Source organism: Antechinus flavipes, chromosome 4, assembly GCF_016432865.1.
Source record: "Antechinus flavipes isolate AdamAnt ecotype Samford, QLD, Australia chromosome 4, AdamAnt_v2, whole genome shotgun sequence".
NCBI classification, from domain to species: domain Eukaryota; kingdom Metazoa; phylum Chordata; class Mammalia; order Dasyuromorphia; family Dasyuridae; genus Antechinus; species Antechinus flavipes.
In genome coordinates, this window is record NC_067401.1 from 45,978,995 (window position 1) to 45,999,484 (window position 20,490).

At 37.6% G+C, this 20,490-nt stretch overlaps 1 protein-coding gene across 1 annotated transcript in view; it reads right to left on the bottom strand.

The window, feature by feature from the left end:
• Positions 1 to 19,032, bottom strand: part of CD101 (CD101 molecule) — a 29,848-nt gene extending 10,816 nt beyond the window's left edge. The window contains exons 1-7 of the mRNA XM_051996540.1: positions 18,999 to 19,032; positions 17,634 to 18,014; positions 14,957 to 15,370; positions 13,349 to 13,738; positions 5,250 to 5,630; positions 3,629 to 4,039; positions 949 to 1,359 (exon numbers count right to left, since the gene is read on the bottom strand). Of these exons, the coding sequence (XP_051852500.1) occupies positions 949 to 1,359; positions 3,629 to 4,039; positions 5,250 to 5,630; positions 13,349 to 13,738; positions 14,957 to 15,370; positions 17,634 to 18,014; positions 18,999 to 19,032 (2,422 nt within the window). The remainder of the gene's footprint in view (positions 1 to 948; positions 1,360 to 3,628; positions 4,040 to 5,249; positions 5,631 to 13,348; positions 13,739 to 14,956; positions 15,371 to 17,633; positions 18,015 to 18,998) is intronic.
• Between the last annotated feature and the right edge of the window lie 1,458 nt (positions 19,033 to 20,490).

Genomic DNA, 20,490 nt, shown 5'->3' on the forward strand with positions numbered 1-20,490 from the left:
ATCTTTTTTTGGTAAAGGTGGTAAGGTAAATAGGATTCAAAAAAAGAATGGGGACTAAAAAGATGAATTCCTCTAAAATTATCCCCTTTCCTTCTGTCCTTCTCCATTCCACATTTTCCTTTTGCCTCTGATTTTGTGATTCAAATATACAATATTAATAACATAGTCTAAGCCTTTTTATCTCTTAATGAATTTAACTCATATCTAGGAATACTTTTCTTTTTCTGAGTTTATAAACAAGCACATGTATGAAAAATTCATAATAAAATTAATCCTAAGTAGAATTAATCATCTGATCTATTACCTTGATTTCTACATGTATTTGGAGTTACTTATTTAGCAGATCATTTTGTTTTTTGCTTAAACTTCAATACTTTCAGGACCCCAGATTTCAATAGGGCTCCCTGAACAATTCTGCACCATGGACACTACATGATTAATACTTATTCATCATCAGCAGTTGCAGTGGCTAAAGAAAAATTGGATCACTCAGGAGCCAAACTTCTACGTATATGTCTCTACATGGTCTTTTACTATATGTAATGGTAATTATATTATTATGTAATGGTAGTTTAGTTTGGAAGGACCTCCTAGGATTTGTATCCCACTGGCACAGTCCTTGGTAACCCACGTCCACTTTTAGGTGTGGTTTTGAACACCTAATAAATGACTCACATAGAGAATAAAAGAATTGATCACTTGATTGGTTTCAACCAGTGCTGCTATCACATGACAGTATTCCTCAATTAAATAAACAAACCCACTTGTGAGAAAAGAAATATCATACAATTGGGATATAATTATTTGCCAATTATTGTTACATATTATTGGTAGTTACTGAACTTTATATGTATTATATGTAAATATACATGTATTATATGTATATATTATATATGCAAATTAGTATAATTTTAGCCACAAGACTTGAGGAAACTTGAGAAAATTTACCTATAGGCTTGAGTTTTAATTCTGTCTTTCCTGATTCCTTTTCCCCAAGCTTATACCAAGAGCCACTTGTAGACCATAACCATTCCTCCACAGTACATCGATATGTCCCCTGGTCACTATTATCTACATTCTGAATGTGAAGTTGAAATAGGTCCTTTGAAACCTTTTCATTGTGAAATTTCTGTTTCCTCTTTACAACATGAAGATCTTCTCCATATTTGACAATGCCATCTCGATCAGTAGTTAGGATCTTTAGCCATGATGCTTCTCGAGAAAAGGGAAGGTAATACCAAGTGACATCAATTTGAGTCCTTCCCTTAGTTTGCGATAAGATGCTACATTCTATTTCAGCTTCCATGTTGATGGAGATCTCTTGGACTTGACTGTCTGATTTCACCAGCAGTTGACTCTCTAAATGAAAAGAGTGACTTCTATTATTGCTCTATCACAATGGCTCTTCATCACATACAATGGACTCATCATTTGCATTCACCTGATGGTTTTAAGAGTCAAAAAGACCATTATTCACATTATCTTTTGGATCAATTGAGACCACATGTACAAAGTGTTTTCAAACTTTTGAGTGTAATATCAAGGGTAGTTATGTTTTCCCAACAACCCTATAAGAGAGAAAATTGTCACTTCATTTCTGTAGCTTTTATTGGTATCTTTTAGTTTTATGTCATCTCTATTTCTAAATAAGATTTTTCCTTTCCTCTGTCTCTCATGTTATCCTTTGTAACAAAAATAAACAAAGAAAAAAAGGCAGTTCAATAAAAACTAACTTTCATACAACACTAATGCAGTTACTACCTCTGAGACCTTTGGTAAGTGACTTAATCTTTCTGGCCTCAGTTTCTTCACTCGTAAAATTAATTAATTAGAATAGGTCTCTCATAGCTCTAAACAAATGTTACAACAAACTGAGTGTAACACTGTACCCTATCCAGAGTACTCAAGCCCTGGGGAAAAAAAAAAGGAGGGAAGTATATTTTGTTTTATCTTCTCTCTGGGGCCAATGTCAATCATTATAATTAAATAGCATTCAACTTTATTTTGTTCTTTCCAGTTATCTTTTTGTAGTTATTATTTATATTATTTTCCTGTTTTTGATTATTTTACTTTATACTTTGCATAAAAATGGATTTAACTTGATATTTTCAGGTAACATAAATCTTCTCATGCTTCTCAGAATTCTTTATATTTGTCATTTTTATGGTACAATCCTAATACATTCATGTATTCACCATATGCTTAACTATCCTTTAATCATAAAGTGTGATAGATTTAACTATAATTCTCATTTTATATATCAACCAATTCATTAATAAATATTTATTAAGTACCTATATGCCACGCTGAGCAGTAAGATGGCATAAGGAATAGAGCATCAGGCCTGGAAGATCTGAGTTCAAATCTAACTAGTATTTACTCACTGTGTTATTCTGCATAAGTCATCTCACTCAGTTTGCCTCAGGTTCCTCATCTGTAAAATGAGTTAGAGAGGGAAATGGCAACCCACTCCAGTATTTTTGCCAATAAAACCCCAAATGGGGTCACAAAGAGTGGGATACAACAACAACAGGCACTATGCTTGGCACTGGGAATATAAAAAGAGAGGGCGAAAAATATCTGTCCTCAAGGAACTTCTAATCTAATAGATATGAGATATGATAAATCATAGGTTAAGAATCACTGAGTGACTTATCCATGGTCATATGACTAGTAAGTTTTAGAAAGTCTGAATTCAGGTCTTTTCTGACCTCAAGCCCAGTCTCCTTCCCACTTACTCATGTCGCCTCTTGTTGTTTGGAAGATAGGCAGCTGACCATACATAGCAAGGACATCTCATTCTGTCCGGGTTATTTCTGAGTTCCTTACAAATTTGTTTAGTATCAGCTCTGCTACCTTTAACTGTGCATTAGACAGATGGAAGCTATGTAGAGAGGAATTTTGTCAGTGTGCATTTGCATATGGGCCACTTAGAAGGAACTCTATATACATATTAGAGTCAGCTCTCAATTATCTCCAGGCAGTCTTTCTGCTTTGCCATAAATAAACCATGGTAAATCTTGTTTCTAACTTCTTGCTGACATTCTGCTTTCTTAACTCCTTCTTCATCAGGCCTCCCATGTAAACCACTACCTGTCCTCAGGCCAAGTGAGATTCAGAAAACCAGCAAGGCTTGTGTCATGGGAGAGAAGGGAGAGGGAGAAGGGGGGAAGAAAGAGGAAGAGAAGGAGGGAGGAAGAGAGAGAGAGAGAGAGAGAGAGAGAATACCTCTGCTCAGACTGCGCTGTACCTTGGAAGGAGAGAGGTAATCCATCTTTCTCCAGAATTGGGTGGGGACCAATTAAGAATGCAGGTGGAGAAGCGGGTTAAAGAAGAAAATTTTCCATTTCTTCCTAACTCAGTTCTTGACATCACTGCTTTATTATTTGGTTAAAGTTGTATGAATTCCCAGAACATCGCATGCAATCAATTTTAAATATAAGCACAAAAATGTATCTTAAAGCCAAATACACATGCTTTTTGGCTTATCCACACAATTCCTCTGCTTCCAGAATAGTGAACATGCATGCAAACTACACGGTACATTCGGGGGGAAATAGCGCATGATGCATTTCATTTTCCCAACTTAACATAATCCAAGTGCTAATAAGAGAAAGAATTTGTTTACCTGGCAGAGTAATATTTATCCCCAGTGGATGGGAAATGACTGCTGCTGCTTTTCTACCTGGGCCATAGGAAGCTCGTCCCTCTCTCTGATAGGCTTCCACTTTGCACCGGTACAATCCGTTATCTTCTTCTGTGGCTTCATAGATTAAGAGTTGAGAACCCGAGGAAGACTGTGAAACTTTGATTTTCTTTTGCAATTGCTCTTGGGAGTTGCCCCATTCAACGGTTCCATTCTGAGCAACTGTGACTAGTTGCTGATAATCTAACGCTCCCTGGGGCTGGAATTGCCAGGTGACTGTTATTGGCACCTTCAGGGCTGAGTAGTCAGAAAAAATGATGCAGGACAAAGCCAAGGTGTCGCTTATTATGACCTTGGGCTGACGGCTGTGCAGAGTCACGCGTAAACCCGAACCTGCAGTTCCAAACGAGAAACGCATTCCCAGGACAGTTACAAGATGGAAACACAGCAAGTCCAGAGCTTCCTAGCTGTCCCTGCTGCATATTCAACCCCATGTGCTCGCACCATACAGGGAGTTACTGTGTATTTATTGTCGGGCTGAAATCCATCTAAATTTATACTTTCCATATAGGCTGACTCTCTCCCCAAGCTGCCAACAGTTGATATAGCCAGTGGAGAGTTTCATCCAGACTGCTTCTTAGGCATTTATTCAAGGGTAAAATGCCGCACTCCCCAATCTGTCCCTCTAAACGCACAATCCCATGCTGCTTAGTAGGCTAATAACTGTTTTTTTAAGAGATGAGGGGAGATGAGATTGACTCTACTAACTACTAACCCTTAGCTCTAGCTGTCAGGGTCTCAGCTGTCATGTATTCCCAATATGCTCCTCATGTGGTGATTTCAGGAGGAAGGGATAATTTTTGATCCTTAAAAGCTCAATTTAAGAGCCATGATTTGATAGCTGTTTCGAGGATCACTCAATTTTACAGATGTGGTGGCTTAAGACATGGAACACATTTCCACCCACGCTTCGACCCTTTTGGCCGTAAATGATTTGACCATCCCATTGAACCATGTTCCCTTGGGGAAAGAGCATCACTCAAGCACTGTTTTCTTATTGAGAAACTATCCTCTAGGAAAGGAATTAGTCTTGTTGCTTGGTCCCAGAGGCATAACAGGAAATAGTGGGTGAAACATGGAAATAGGCAAATTTAAGTTTGTTGTAAGGAAAAAACTTCCTAATAACTAGGGATAAACAAAAGTAAAATGGTCTGTGAAAGGACTGGGGAAGAGGGCTCTCCTTCATAAGAGTTTTTCAGGCACTGACCATATAATCACTTATCCAGACTATATGGTAATCATATATTATAATATTGCATATAATATAATTGTTACATTATAATGTAAATGTTTACATGAATATAAACATTATAGTATATATTATATTGTGGTTATTATATATTATATAATATGTAATATATTATTATAATATGATAATCTATAATATAACAAAATATAACATATGATAATATAATAATGTAGAATGTAATAAAAGGAGAGGATTTTTCCAGTATGGATTGAACTAGATGGCCACTCAGGTCTCTTATAGCTTTAATATTCTGAAAATCTGTGAAATGAAAGACAAGAAAAGGATCTGACTTACTTAAAGAGTTCACTGTGATGGAAGTCTTCTGAGACCAGCTCAAACCTCCATCCTTGTTCTGAAACTCTGTCACTTTGCATTCATAAGTCCCTCCATCTGTTGTTAAGCTGTCGAAGATCTCTAGTTGGTATGTGGCCATGTTTTCTTTCTCCAATCTGATACAGCCAGACTTGCCACGGTTTTTATAGGAAGGGCCCAAATGCACAGTGCCATCTTTTCCCAGGCTACCTATGAGCTCTGGCTGCTGCAGGTTGACTGGAATATGCCACCAAACAACGGACAGAGGATGTTCTGCTCCATTCAATTTACAGCGAAAAATGAGGGCTTCTCCCTCCCACACAGATCTCTTTCCATTCTCCATGGATAGTTCCATACTTTTTGCTGTGGATTTAATTTGTGAGAATCAATTTGCTGTTTTATTAAACAAACACAAATTTCAGTCGTTCTATACCTGGTGATTGCCTCATTCTTTTCTAATATTTTGAAGTTGTTGTCTTGCCTGATATTGATTTCACAAGAACATGATGTTAAGGTAAACAATATTATTGGGGGCAGTTATTCCCATAGGAACAATACTATAAACACGATAGTAAATAGATCTAAACTGAAGGGAATTAATACCCTGGGAGTAAATGTGTGAGTTTGGATTACCAGAGAGTATCTAATTAGCAACTTGGGCAATCAATCTGAATTAATTATAGCTTTCTCTCCCTTCTTTCCTACTTGTGTCCCTTTCCATTGCTTTTATTTGCCCTTTCATGCCTGTATTTGTGTAAATGTTGTTCTTGTATAGAGTAAATAAGAGCAGCTAGGTGGCTCTAGAGTGCAGTCAGGAAGAGTAATCTCCCTGAGTTCAAATCTGACTTCAGACACAATGAGACCCTAGAAAAGTCACTTAACCCTGTTTGTCTTAGTTTGCTCGTCTGTCAAATGAGCTGGACAAGGAAATGACAAACAACTCCAATATCTTTTTTCAAGACAAGCCCAAATGGGATCACACAGAGTCAGCCATGACTGAAATAACTGAACAATAGCAATAGAGTGAATGTATTCATCCTGATATAATGGCTCCTCAGAGTCATTTAGATTAATGACCTGGATAATGGCATAGATGATGAGCTTACCAAATTTGCAGATGGTTCAAAACTGGGAGCAATAGTAAATATACTTAATGAGAGAACTGGGGTCACAAAGGTATCAACAGGCTGGACAGGGGTTAAAAACATTAAACTTAAACGGAATAAATGTAAACTCTAGGATTGGGGTTTAAGGAGAACAACTGTCCAAGTACAAGATGGAGGAAATGAATGGAGCTGCAAAGAAATTTAGGTGAAAAAGAGATAGGAGGTTTTAATGGACCACAAACTCAATATAAATCAACCAGGTAATATGGCAACCAAAAGAGATAATGTAATAATCCTAGACTGCATGAAAGAAAATATGGCATCTAGAATGAAGGAAGTAATGGAAGGAAGAATTTGTATTTTGATCTAATCAAGCCACATTTTGATTTCCATTTCTGGAAATCAGCTTTTAGAAGAAATATTGACAACGGCAAGCTGGAACACAGTTGGAGAAAGGCAACCTCTTGACGGGCAGAGGGGGGCACATGAGTTAAAAGAATCATGAATGTTCAATCTAAAGAATAGAAGATTTAATATGGTTTATAACAGTTGCTTTCAGTATATAAAATGTTATCACATAGAAGAGAGATTGCATTTATTCTTTGATCCCAGAATACAAAAATAGGAATGATGGCATTGGAAGTAATAGGGACACAAATTTCAGCTCAACAAAAGAAAAAATTCCTGTGAAAATGAAGGGAAATTCTATTAAACAAGTGAGAGAAACTACCCTCCCCTCCCTACCCCTGCAATAGATGGATTTGGTTATGCAATAATCAAGCATATTTGCACACAAAAAATTAATATAACCAAAATGAAAAGTAAAGCAATAAAATGGGAAAATATGTTTAGTAAATAAACTTTAAATTTCAAGAATCCATGATTTTTTAGTAAGATAAGATTCTTCTACTACAATCTCTGAAGAGAGTATTACTCTTTTGTTTGGCATTCAAAGCCCTTCATACGCTGGTCCTCTCTGCCTTTCCAGTTCTCATTTCCCTTCACATACTCTATAATCAAGCTATATTTACCTTCTGGCTGCATCTCACATATTAAATTCCATGCATTTGCATGTCCTATTCCCCATATATGGAATGCTCTTCCTTGATGATTCTGCCTCCTCACTTTCTTGGCTACCTTCAGCATTCAGCTCCAATCCCCTTTTCTGCAGATGGCCTTTCCCATTCTTCTTAATGTCCTTCCTTCTTCCCTCCCTCCCTCTCTCCTTTTGCAGTTTTGTAGACATAGGGTTGTGGGTTTTTCAGAGTTGTCATCCAGATCACGTTACACCTATTTAGGCTTTCATAATCCAAGTTGATATTCATTTACATGTAATTGATTATTAGAGAGGTTGAACACTTTTTCGACTGATTATTTCTAATTTGCATGTCATCTTTTATAATTATTTATTCATATCTACTGACCATATATTTCTTAGGGAATGGGCTTTTCCTTCGAACATTTGTATATGTCCCTTTTATGGTTTTGGTGTCATTTTAATCTATTATATTTGCTATCAATTTATCCCAATCTATTCTATCATGTTATATAATTATAATAATAGTAATGAGCATTTTTATAGTGACCTAAGGTTTACAAAGCATTTTGCATATAGCATCCCATTTAATCCTCACAACAACATGAAGAGAGAATTTTTATTCCCATTTTACAAATAGGAGAACTGAGGCTAAGAGAAGTTAAGTGACTTGCCATACAGAAAGTAGACATTCAAGGCAGGACCTGAATTCACCTCTTTTTTACTTCAGGACAAGTTCTTCATTCAGGTACCTGCTTTCTTTATACTGAGAGAAAGCAGCAACACGTCATAATAAAAAGAATTGGCTATGAAGTTAAGGGGATCTCATTTCTAGTCTTGCTTTTTACACATTTTAGTTGTATGACTCTGGGCAAATCACTTAATCTCTTAGCACTCTAGTCAACTCACTAAGTCACACAGGAAAGAGGGGCACCTGCACTGAAAGAAGAAACATCTTTTTTTCATCTGGGAAGGAAGAATTTTCTTTTTCACCTGTAACAATGAAATCAGAGATTGAGTCTCTATCCATATGTTTGCACATAATATGCACTCGTATTGACAGTTGATTTTTATTTATGATTGTTTATAGACAGTGGTGTTTTTATAAATAGTATGGTATGTGCAGAGCCAGCATATGGGATGGTGTCACGAGCACAGAATCTGGAGTCAGCATATCTAGATTTCATTCATCCTAACCATCCATTTACCAGGAGGACAGTAGGGTCTACTCAGCAGAGAGATCTTGCCATTTGATTTGTCTCTGTCCAGGAGCTTCCATCCCCATTCACCTTCACATACATATATAATTTACCTTTTATTCTGTGATCTCTATAATGAAATTATAGTATTATGTGATAAATTCCTTACTATCATTGCTATGAAAAGTCCACAACTACTGCTCTGGAGCAATTCTAACAATCCCTGGGGCAGATTAAAACTCTTCAGTGGTCACTCTAACCCTCTCTGTATTCTTCCTTAGAATATAAGATCCTTTGGACAGAAGCAGCTACACCCAAAGAAAGAACACTGGGAAATGAATATAAACTGCTTGCATTTTTGTTTTTCTTCCCCGTTATTTCTACCTTCTGAATTCAATTCTCCCTGTGCAACAAGAGAACTGTTCGGTTCTGCACACATATATTGTATCTAGGATATACTGTAACCTATTCAACATGTAAAGAACTGCTTGCCATCTGGGGGAGGGGGTAGAGGGAAGGAAGGAGGGGAAAAATCGGAACAGAAGTGAGTGCAAGGGATAATGCTGTAAAAAATTACCCTGGCATGGGTTTTGTCAATAAAAAGTTATTATAATAAAAAAATAAAAAAATTATAAACTTTTTCAATGTAAAAAAAAAAAGAATATAAGATCCTTGAGGGCAAGTATTGCTTCACTTTTATGGTTGTATTACCAGAGATTAGCTTGTTCCTGGCAAATAGTAAACATTTAATTAGTGCTTTTTAACTCAATTATAGACTCCAACTTTTAGTGGCTTTGTGGTCCTGGGAAAATGATTTCATCCCTCTGAGCCTCAGTTTTATGTATTATGAGTATGGTAACACTTGGGCTAGGACCTCACAAGATTATTGTAAAGGAAGCATTCTGGAAGTGCTCTGTAAATGTAGGTTATTATTTGTTTCAAAGGTTTATTTTTAAGTAATCTAATCTATGTATCATGTTCCTCATCATTTCTATTGTTTGTTCAATAGACACAAATTGAGATAACCTCCAGTTGAGATAAATATTTTATCCCCTTTATTTGCAAAAGAGCATGGCCCATGAGATAAAATATAGGCCTTTGAGAATGGATTTGAATTTAGTCTCTCACATTTGGTAGTCACCTAAACTACTCTCAGCAGCAAAAGGTTCCTCATTATTTTGTTTTTGTTCAGCTGTTTCAGTCGTGTGTGATTCTTCATGACCCCCAGTTTTCTTGGAAAAGATATTGAAGTGGTTTGCCATTTCCTTATCCAGATCATTTGTCAAATGGGGAAACTGAGGCAAACAGGGTCACATAGACTTGGCCCTCTATATGGTACCATCTAGTGTCTGTTCCTCAGTCATTAATGTGGGGATAATAAAATAGGTAGAACTCATCTCATGGGGTTGTTGGAAAGCTCAACTTTAAATGTCACTGTTATAATCCATTCTGTTGCTATGGTTTGTCTTTTTGTGGGGTCATCCACAGTCAACTTTAAATCTCTCTTCTGTCATTTATTATCTGTATAATCATGGGGCATGTAGATGGTACCAAAGTGCACAGAGTGCCAGAAAGACTCAACTTCATGAGTTCAAATCTCTCCTCAGGCACTTACTAGCTGTGTGATTCTGAGCACGCCACTTAAATCTGCCTCAGTTTCCTCATTTAAGCTGGAGAAGGAAGTAGCAAACTAATCCGTTACTTTTGCCAAGAAAGCCCTAAATGGTGTCACAAAAAATCGGACCCATTTCATCATGGGAAATCATGGAATCATGGGAAAGCCCCTTAATCCTTCTAGGTTTCAACTGTAAAACGGGTATAATATTACCTATAGTAACTACATCATAGTGTTGTTATGAGACTCAAATGAAATAATGAGTCATGGAATCATGAGTCAAGAACTGGAAGGGATAATCATTTTACAGATGAGGAAAATGAGGTTCAAGAAAATCAAGTGACTTCACACAAGGCATGGCAGAAATTTAAGGGGTAAGATTTGATCACAGATTCCTAGGACTCTAGAACCAAGGCTCTTTCACCTATACTCTGCTGCCTCTATTATTTGGTTCCCTTTTTACAGAACGATGTGGCAACATTTATAATCTCAGATTGAAATTGTCTCTTCCAAATTCCTTTTAGTCAGTCAGCCCCTTCTCTTCTATCTTTCTATGGCAAAGGGAAAAGTAGTCAAGTTCCTTCATCCCACACATGACTCAATGCATGAAATAAAGAAGCAAATAACCCATTTAATTCTGTTTACTGTAGCAAGCACTTAGAAGGCAATGGTTCAAACATGCTTTGTGCTTCTCTGAGCCTGGAGAGTGTTGACATTTCCATAGTGCCTGAATGCTGCCAGATCCCTTTACAATCATTCTCGCATCTGATCCTCTCAACCTCTCAGTGAGGTGCAGTTTTCAATACCCATTTTACAAATCCAATAACTGAGGCTCTGAAAGAAGTGATTGGCCTGAAATTCCCCAGAATAAAGGGGAAAGAGAGTGGGCATTCACTTTTTAATCTGCTGACTCCAAGCCCAGTGCCTCTCAGAGGACCTCAGAGCAGTCTGATTAATGAACAGCTGAAGACAGAGCTCCCTGTAACATCAACTTCCTTCTTTTTTGTTAGGATAAGTTGACCTTCAGAGTCTTTTCAGCCATCCCCTTACACAAAGATCTTAATCACTATCTTCCCAAACAAGCTACAGGATCCACATGTGTATATAGTTCTATTTTCTAAAGATTAAACTTGGGCTAATGTTTGTAAACAGGTAAAACAAAACATGAATTCATGTAGAGTTTGAGATTTTATTATATGCTTATATATAAACACATTTGGGTGGAGTTGGAATATCATCAGAATAGAAAAATACTCTTTTCTAATGCAGATCTACAGCCACAGTATTCTTCAATTTATATTATTAGAGAGTCAGCAAGATAAATAACTCGTCCACAGCTGCACAGAGGGAAGAAAAGGCAGCAAGCATTTATTAAGCACCTACTATGTGCCAAAGGGACAGCTAGGTGGCAGAGTGGATAGGAAGACTTGAGTTCAAATGTGGCCCCAGACATTTATTAACTGTATGATCCTGGGCAAATCACTTTCCCCTGTTTGCAACAGAGAAGGAAATAGCAAATCATTCTAGTATGTCGTCAAGAAAATCCCATGGACTATGATGACATCACAAAAAATCAGGGACAACTGAACAACAACAAAAACAACAACTTCCTAACTCCAGGTCTCTAAACACTGCAACACCTAGCCACCTACATGTTGTAGACACTGGACTCGAGCCCGGGTATTCTTAACTCTCAGGCCAGTTCTTTATCTAATACCGCCTTCTGCCTCTTGAGTAGGTATTTAATATAAAATGTCTTGTAAACTTGAAAATGCTATATAATTGTCAGCTATCATTACGAGGACAGAATGTAGGAACACGACTATTGCTCTGCCATCCCATGAAAGATGGAAGGGAAGAAGTGAACCAGAAGCATTTGGAAAAGGCTAACTCCATCAGAGATTATAATTCCTGGCACTTTGTTTTCCCAAAAGGAAGAAGAAAATGCTGGAAGCAGTGTGGTACAGAGTTCTGTACCCCCGAACTGGATCTGGAGTCCTAGGGTCTCAGGTCAAATTCTGACTCTGCTACTTAGTGAATCTATGACCTTTGAGAAAGTCACTGTGATCCTGAGATCTTCCCATTTAGCCACCCACATGGCAATTCTATGTCCCCTATTTTCTGTCCGCTCAAGCCCATTCTCTAGGCAGGAGGATTGACATGCTTTGTGTATGTTTCTTTAAGTATGAAAAATCAAAACTTATAAAAAACAGAAGAGGATCATAGAAATCTAGAATCGAAAGGAATCTTAGAGATCATCTCATCAATCAATATTCCTCATTTTATAGCTGAGGAAACCGAGGTTCAGATGGGATAGTTAGCATATTCAAACACATAAAGCTAGTTAGCTGCAGAAACGAAACTGGACCTCGAGTTACCCTGATTCCCAATCTACCACACTTTCTCTTTGTGGAATTGTTTCACCACTCTTTGTGGGGGCTTTCTTGGCAAAGATACTGGAGTGGTTTTCCATTTCTTTCTCCAGCTCATTTTACAGATGAGGAAACTGAGGCAAACAGGATCAAGTAACTTGACTATGATTACACAGTATCTGTTGCTGGATTGGAACTCAGGAAAATGAGTCTTTCTGATTCCAAGTTTAGTGCTCTATTCACTGCATTACCTAGCTGTCTACACTTTCTCTTTCTATGAAGCTGTTTAGGAGAGAATCACTTGCCTTAATAATAACAAATGAAAGGCAAAGTGAGGGTGAGTATTTTGGAGTTCAGGAAAACCTTAGTTCAAATTTGGCCTCTGACATTTAGCTGTTTACCGACTGGCAAGTCATTTACTTTTTCCAAATTCCAGGCAACTCTCCTAAGACTCATCTACTCAGCCATATATGGATTGAACTGCATTAGTGGAAGGAATTTGCACACCAATGAAATCACATATTGACATAGTCACTTTATAAGAGGATTTACCACATAGTCCTTCCAATAAGAACTTTCCTTGGTGTATTTCAAATAAGACCTGATTTATGCCCAATTTCTCAGGATGTATCCTTTGTGCAAATGGAGGCATACCTGGACTCACTAGGAAATATTAAAAGAGTTAGATCCTCATTCAGGATTTTCCAAGAATTTTCCAAGGGCATTTTCCAAGAATTCCCTATCCTGACTTACCTCTTGGCTTTCTGAGGTATACATTGATGTCTGTAGATTGCTTCCTTGGAGGTAGCCCTGGAAAATCCTTGTGAGTGCTCATCACTTCCACCACCTCACACCTGTAGACACCTTCATCCTGAGGACCCATGGAAGACACGGTAAAGGTGAAGACATTGGGGCTCATCTTTGACACCTGGAGCTGTCCAAGGTTGGCTCTTTCTTCATAGTCTTTCTTCAAGCTCAGAACACCACTAGCATCAATATTGCCAATGTCAGTGGCATTCAGGTACCAGATCACCTGCAATTTTCGGTTCTGTCTACTCTTTGAAATCACGGAGCAGATCAGTCGCAGAGGTTGCCCTATGGCAAAGGAACTTTCCACAGAAATGTTAACTTGAAAATCTCTAACTGGGAAAACAAAAGTGAAACATTTATTTGCAAGATTCACTTCATTTCTCTTTGCCTCCTTTCAGCAAGAGGAAGATCAGAACATTATATATCATCATCATTATTATTATCTCAAGAGATCTTTAACCTCTTGAGACCATGTAATAGCTTGTTTCCTGCCAGAGCTATAACTAAGGTAGGCTGACCAGGGCTTTTCCCAAGGATGATGAAATTTAAAGGGTACCTAAAGCATCTGTACTCCAATAGTTAAAAACAATTAAGCTTGTTTAATACCTTGTTAGGAAAAATAATTAACTAAAATAAGAAACTACTACAGATATGCTTTGTCCCTCCCCATTTCCCCCAGAGGATTTAGTCTTTACTTGAACTCTTCCTGTTTTCTCCCCTGGATATAGCCTTTGCAACAGCAGCCAAATGTTCTCTCTCTATGTAAGGTCTCAAGTCCTAGCATGTGAATTCCTTTTTTGAGATCTTCCCCTAAAACTGAATTTGTCTTAAAAAGTTGATTTGAGATCTTTCTTGTTGCTCATTCTGGGCCCTTTAAATTGCTAGCTACTGCTCTGTATTCTGCAACAGAACAGGAAACAACTAAGAGAGAACATAGAAATCTGCTTTGTAGTCTTAGAAAATATTTTTTTATCAAGCCCAAGATTTTTTTTTCTAGACAGAATGTCTAGATAGTTTTTTTTTTCTGATTGGTATCAAAGGCAGGTAACTTACTGCCCTGATCACATTGCTGACCTCATAATAGTGAGGATCCATCCAAGAGCAATACAAAGCTGTGTTGAAGGAGGGGAAAACAGCACAAACAAAAATGAAGCTTCATATGATAAATTTCAGTTGTTTGGAAATATATAATTGAGATATAACTCTCAAGAAAAGGGACTCATTTTTACAAATGGCATGTGGATTGTCATTCATTATTTGATCAATAATCAATCAACTGATAAGTATTTATTAAGCCTCTGGCATGTGCCAGATGCGGTATCAGGCAACATCCCATAAACGATCTCATGTGGCTAAAATTAAAATGGAACACTGCATTCTTAATACCTATGATTCCCACGTGGCTAAATCCTATTATTCACACCTTCTAGAAAATATGTTTTGGAACTAAAGCAAAACAAAGTCCTTAAATGGATTTCCTTTCCTTCCCATTAAAATAAAGACACCTCCAGACAAGCATGGGAATAATTAATAATCTAATAAGAGTCTTACCTTCAGGTTGGACTATCAATGTAGTTTTGTCTGTTTGTTTCCGAGTGATAGATGTCCATGTCTCATCCGGGTCCTGAATCCATTCAATAGCTTCACAGAATAGCTGGCCTTGATCCACAGGCTGCAGTCTCCCTATGGACAGCCTGAAGGCTGTATTCCCGATTTTGTCTAGCCTCACATCCCCTGCTGAAAACCTCTCTGTGTAGGAGGATCCGGGGATCAAGATAAAATCTTTGGACAGGGAAATGATCTTGGTGGATTGGTTTCCTCTTTCCTGGAGCCGGTACCAGGAGACAGAGAGGTGAGTGTGTTGAGCTGTGGCCTTGGATACTTCACAGGTAAGTGCTAATGACTCTCCTTCCTCTCTGTTGATGGTTTGAGGACTCATGGTCACAGAGAGGGTATCTGGAATCACTGAACACAAGAAAAAGAATTATGTCCATAGTGCCGTATTATATAACATGACTGAATGAAAAGACACAAGATTTGGATTCAAAAGCCCTGGGTTCAAATTCCAGCTCTGACTATTAAGGGCTGGAAATGTCAATTAACCTCTAAACACCTCAATTTTTTCTCTGCACATTTGAAGTTATAATCCTAGTAACAGAGATTCATATAACTTAGTATTTAAAGATCATCAATTCAAACTAGCTTATTTTGTGGATGAGAAAAGATTTCCTCAAAGTCATACAGGTTCAGGGATGTGCTCATGAGAGTCAATTGCTAAATTTTCAGTGTGAACATTTATAGCTTAGAAATCAGCAAATGCTCCACATTAAGACTTAATTTATTGTTTTGTTGATCGTCTCAGTGAAGGAGAAAATGTAAATAATACCAATTAAGCTTAAAAGTACACTGTGCTTTTCTGGAGAAGCAATTGTTAAACATTTACCAGCATGCTTCTGCACATGTTGTAGGTAGCAGAATCATGATTTGACCCTAAATACCCTTACTCCAAATCAAATGCACTTTCTGTGGGACTAGTCTTACTCTGAGTTTACCAGCATGTATTGGTAAACATCTCACTTAAGAATAACAAGGACTATCTCAAAGTGTTGTTGTCAGAAAGGTAATATTATTAATATTATTATTATTATATAAAGGTAATGATACTTGCCCACCATCCTCACAGCTGTTCATGTGTTCTCTCTCCCTATTTCTACTGTTGCCAATAGCATATATTTGCAAAAAAAAATGGGCTGAGCTAGTGATCTAGGCCATGATACAGATCAAAGCCAACTGGTATATTAGAGAACTCTGGTTTCCTTCACAAATTGCTCAAAGCAAGTTAGCTAAATCAGCCTCAGGTAACACTTAAATGGTGCAGGGGAAAAAATACTGAATTGGGAGCCAAGAGGCCTGGATTCAAGGCCCAAACCTCTCATTAGCTTATTGTGCAACTTGGCAAAGCATAACCCTTAAAGGGGTTCAATTTCTTCTTTTGTCAAATGAAGGAGTTGGATGAGAAACTCTCTAAAATCTCTTTCTAGCCTTACAATCTGTGACCTATGTTTCTTAGCCAAGATAAAATGCATGAATAGAATCTTGGCACAAAAAAAGATAAAAAAAATCACACAAGCTTATATTAATTCTTCACTTGCATTGAGACAAAAGGGCAAACCCAAAGACCAAGATTTCTGTAGAATAACTAAGACAATTAGGGAATCTATAATCAGCAATAACAACCTCCAAGTTAATGATGAAGTTCATTTAAAGCCTGAATATTTAATAGCATTCCTGATCTCAAGTCAAGTCCCTAAAGGGGGAAAAAAGAGGGATGATAATTTTTAACATTTTTAAATACTTTTTATACTTAAAAAAGTACAATTACATGGTAGGTATGATAGATACAGAGAATGTACCATCTTTAGAGAGAAGGTACATCTTTATTTCTGGGCTCTAAACCATGGACATGAAATATATACTCTATATATACTCTAAAATGACAATATGGATATTCCCTACAATGATGCACTTCATTCATGCATATCGATCTTATGCAACTGTCACTTAATTTTTTCACATGTGCCCTTCTTTCATCACTCGTGATCTCCACTTTTTGGTCACCCATTTCTTCACTGATCTCATATACTGATTTGATACATTGCATCAGAGATTTGTTATAAAAAGAATGAAAATTATGAAAATTATGATATACTATTAAATCACATATCATAGGATTTTGTAACTGATGTAACCATAGTGTCGTTAACCAATAAGTATTTATTAATTTCCTTCTTTGTACCAAGCTCTGTGTTGATACCAGGGATACAAAAATAAAAGTGAAACCTCCCTACCCTCAAATAGCTTATATTTTAACAGGGAGATAGCATTGTGTCAATTAGTATACACAGAATGTATAAAAAGTAAGCCAAGGGAACTTTGGGAGAGAGGATATAAGGAGCTTGGAGGGATCAGGAAAGGTTTCATGTAGAAGGTAGCACTGAAGGAAACCAGATTTTAAAAGGCAGGGGTGAGGAGAAAATGAATTCCAGGTATGAGGGGCATAGTCAGTACAATGAAATAAAGATGAGAAATAGAGATCGTGCATAAATAAGGAGCAGAGAGTAGGGAAAAGGGCAGCTTAGCTAGGCTGGGGAATTTGAGAAGGGGAGCCATTTATAAAAAGGCGGGGACCAGATTGGCAAGAGCAACATAGAAATAGGGGATATTTTACCTGTTAGTTTCACCTTGTCACTATAGCTCCCGAAGTATTTACCATCAGTGTTGGGGGTATGACACTCGTACTCGCCAGCATCCTGGGTTTGAAGCTTTGAAATATGTAGCAAGACTGAGTTTCCTTGGATCCTCTCTATGTAGATGTCTCCATGCTGAACTCGAAGACTATAGAAGGCATAAGTGAAGGCAGGGTCTTTAGTACTTATTATTTGTACCTCTCTTTCTGGCTTATCCGGTTTGTAAACAGACCATTGGAAAGTCTGTTCGGACTGTCCCTGGTGGCCAGTTACATTACATGTGATGCTGACTGGATAACCTTCAGCCCGGTACAGTGGTCCTTTCTGAACTGTTACTCTTCTCTGGCCAGTGCTGAGCTCAGCTTTCCCATTAGAAGAAGGAAGAGAAATAAAAATAGATTAATTCTGCAGTTCCCTGTGCACGACACAACGTAGCTCCCTATGTTACAATTCGGGTAAATGAGATCACAGGTTATTGACTACAGTAGCAGCCCAAACACTCAGTGTCTTCTCAAGCTGAACATTAGTGGAATGGTTTGATGAGCTAATTGGACTTTAGGGGTACAGTGGGAGGCAAGGATATGGTGGAGCGATATCAAGAGAGTCTGGCAGAAGGCATGGGATGAGGAGATGAAGTTAAGACAATTTTAAAAAAGGTCATAAAAGCAAGCCTGATGAAGTATGGAATTTGGGGAACTTTATGAATCCATAAGGATAGAGAGTGAAAAAGAGAAAGTATTTTAGAGAAAAGGGAGGATGAAAGGAATAGAGAAGAAAAATATCATAAAGACCACATTAATGCTTTTTCAAAAAAAGAAAAATAATTCCAAGGGGCAGAGAAAAAGGATGCTAAAGTGGAGGAGGGGCAGGGTAGGCAAGACAATGATTCACCAAGAGAGGCAAACCCAATTCAAAAGAATTTGATTTGCTAAACATTTAACAAGTACCAATCCTAAGCAAGGTACTGTGCTAGGATCAGAGGAGCACAAGAATAAAAAAAAAGACCTAATCTTTGATGATAGAGTTTGCCGTCTACCAAGAAAGATAAGCTATAAAACTATACATTATTTGCTATGCAACTCAAGAAAAGTCATTTAACTTGTCAATGTTCTAGGCAACTCTCCTAGATCATAAGTTGTAAGGAAAGTGCACTCTTACAGTGAGAGAGGAAATTTCCTCACCAGGAACTTCCCTAAACCAGAGTGATCATAGTTTGGCCCCTGTCCCAATATTACATAATAGAATATTAATGGCCAAAGGCAGATCCATCTAGATGTGCCCCAATAGTACTGCAAACTCTGTTCAAAATTGAACTTATATTCTTTTTCCTAAACCTACTCCTCCACCTGTCTTCAATTCTTCTATCATGGGTACCACCATTTTGCCTGTCTTCTAGACCTGAAAACTTGGATCTCTCTTGGATTTTTCCCTTTATATATGATAAGTTTTACAATTTCATTGACTCTAACTCTGTAGGATTCCCAAATCATTCTCCCTCTTTTTATTCCCAGAGCTATCACCCTGATTATCATCCATTCTGCCTATTGTAAAAGGTACCTTCCAGGTAAGTCTTCTTCCTCCTATCTCCTTTTCCTGTTACTAGACTGATATTCCTCAAGTATAAATTTGGTCATTTCATGTCTCTGCTCAAAACTCTTCAGTGGTTGTGAAGTAAAATTCAAATTCCTTGGTCAGACATTCAAGACCCTCCATGGTCTGGTGCTTTCCCATTCTCCCCTGATCTACAATCCAGCTAGAATTCTTATCTTGTGCTTTTCCTCCTCGATGGCTTTGTTTAGATCATTCATTCATTTATTCATACAAATTTTTTTTGGAGGACCCAACTTATGATTTCATTGATGTGAAGTTCTTCATGGACTCCATCTATCAGTGAAGATTAACTATTGGAGTGGCTGGGGTGTTAAGGTCCCAGGATTATATAGTCAGGACATATGATTCATATTGAAAATCAGAGGAATTCCAGTCAAGGACTTTCTAAACGAACCCAGCTTTCTATCAGCTATGTCAGGCTGCCCCCTTCTCAAAATGAGCAACAACAACAAACATTTATTAAGCATATGCAAGGCAGTACGCTAGGATTGAGGATGTAAATATAAAAATGAATACTGTTCCTGCCTTCAAAGAGCTTATAGTCCTGACACTGGAAATGCTTTCCCCAGTCAACTCTCTTAACTGTTGAACTTCTACCTAGTCTTTAAATTTCAATTTAAAAACCTCTTCCAAGAAACCTACCCTAATGGTTCCCCTTCCACCCTATGACTTCTATAACATCTATGTTATTTTTGTGTTCTAGTTATTCGTGTATATGTCACATTCCCCTACTGGGTGTAACTAGTTATGGGTTCAGGCTCTGGTTTGGACTGTGGATTTTACTCTCTTTTCAATGACTAGCAATGACTTTCTCTGATGTAGCTATCTAGGTGGCACAGTGAATAGACTCCTGGGTCTGGAGTCAGGAAGATCTGAGTTCAAATCAAGTCTCAGACACTTATTATCTGTGTTGACCTGGGTGAGTCACTTGATTTCAGCTGCCTCAGTTTTAAAGTGAGGCTCACAAGGGCACTTACCTCCCAGGATGAGATAATATTTGTAAGGCATTTAGCTTAAGAAACTTTTATTCTTTTCCTAGGAAGCTGTAAGCTCTGTGAAGACTGGGGAATCTCATCTTATCAAAAGTTGTATTTCTCTTTCTTCTTTCTTTTTCTTCCTTTTATTCTTTCTCCTTTTTTCTTCTTTTTCCTTTTCTTCTTCTTTTTCTCTCTCCTTTTCTTTTTCTCCTTCTTTTCTTCTTTTTTTCCTCTTTTGCTCCTCCTCTTC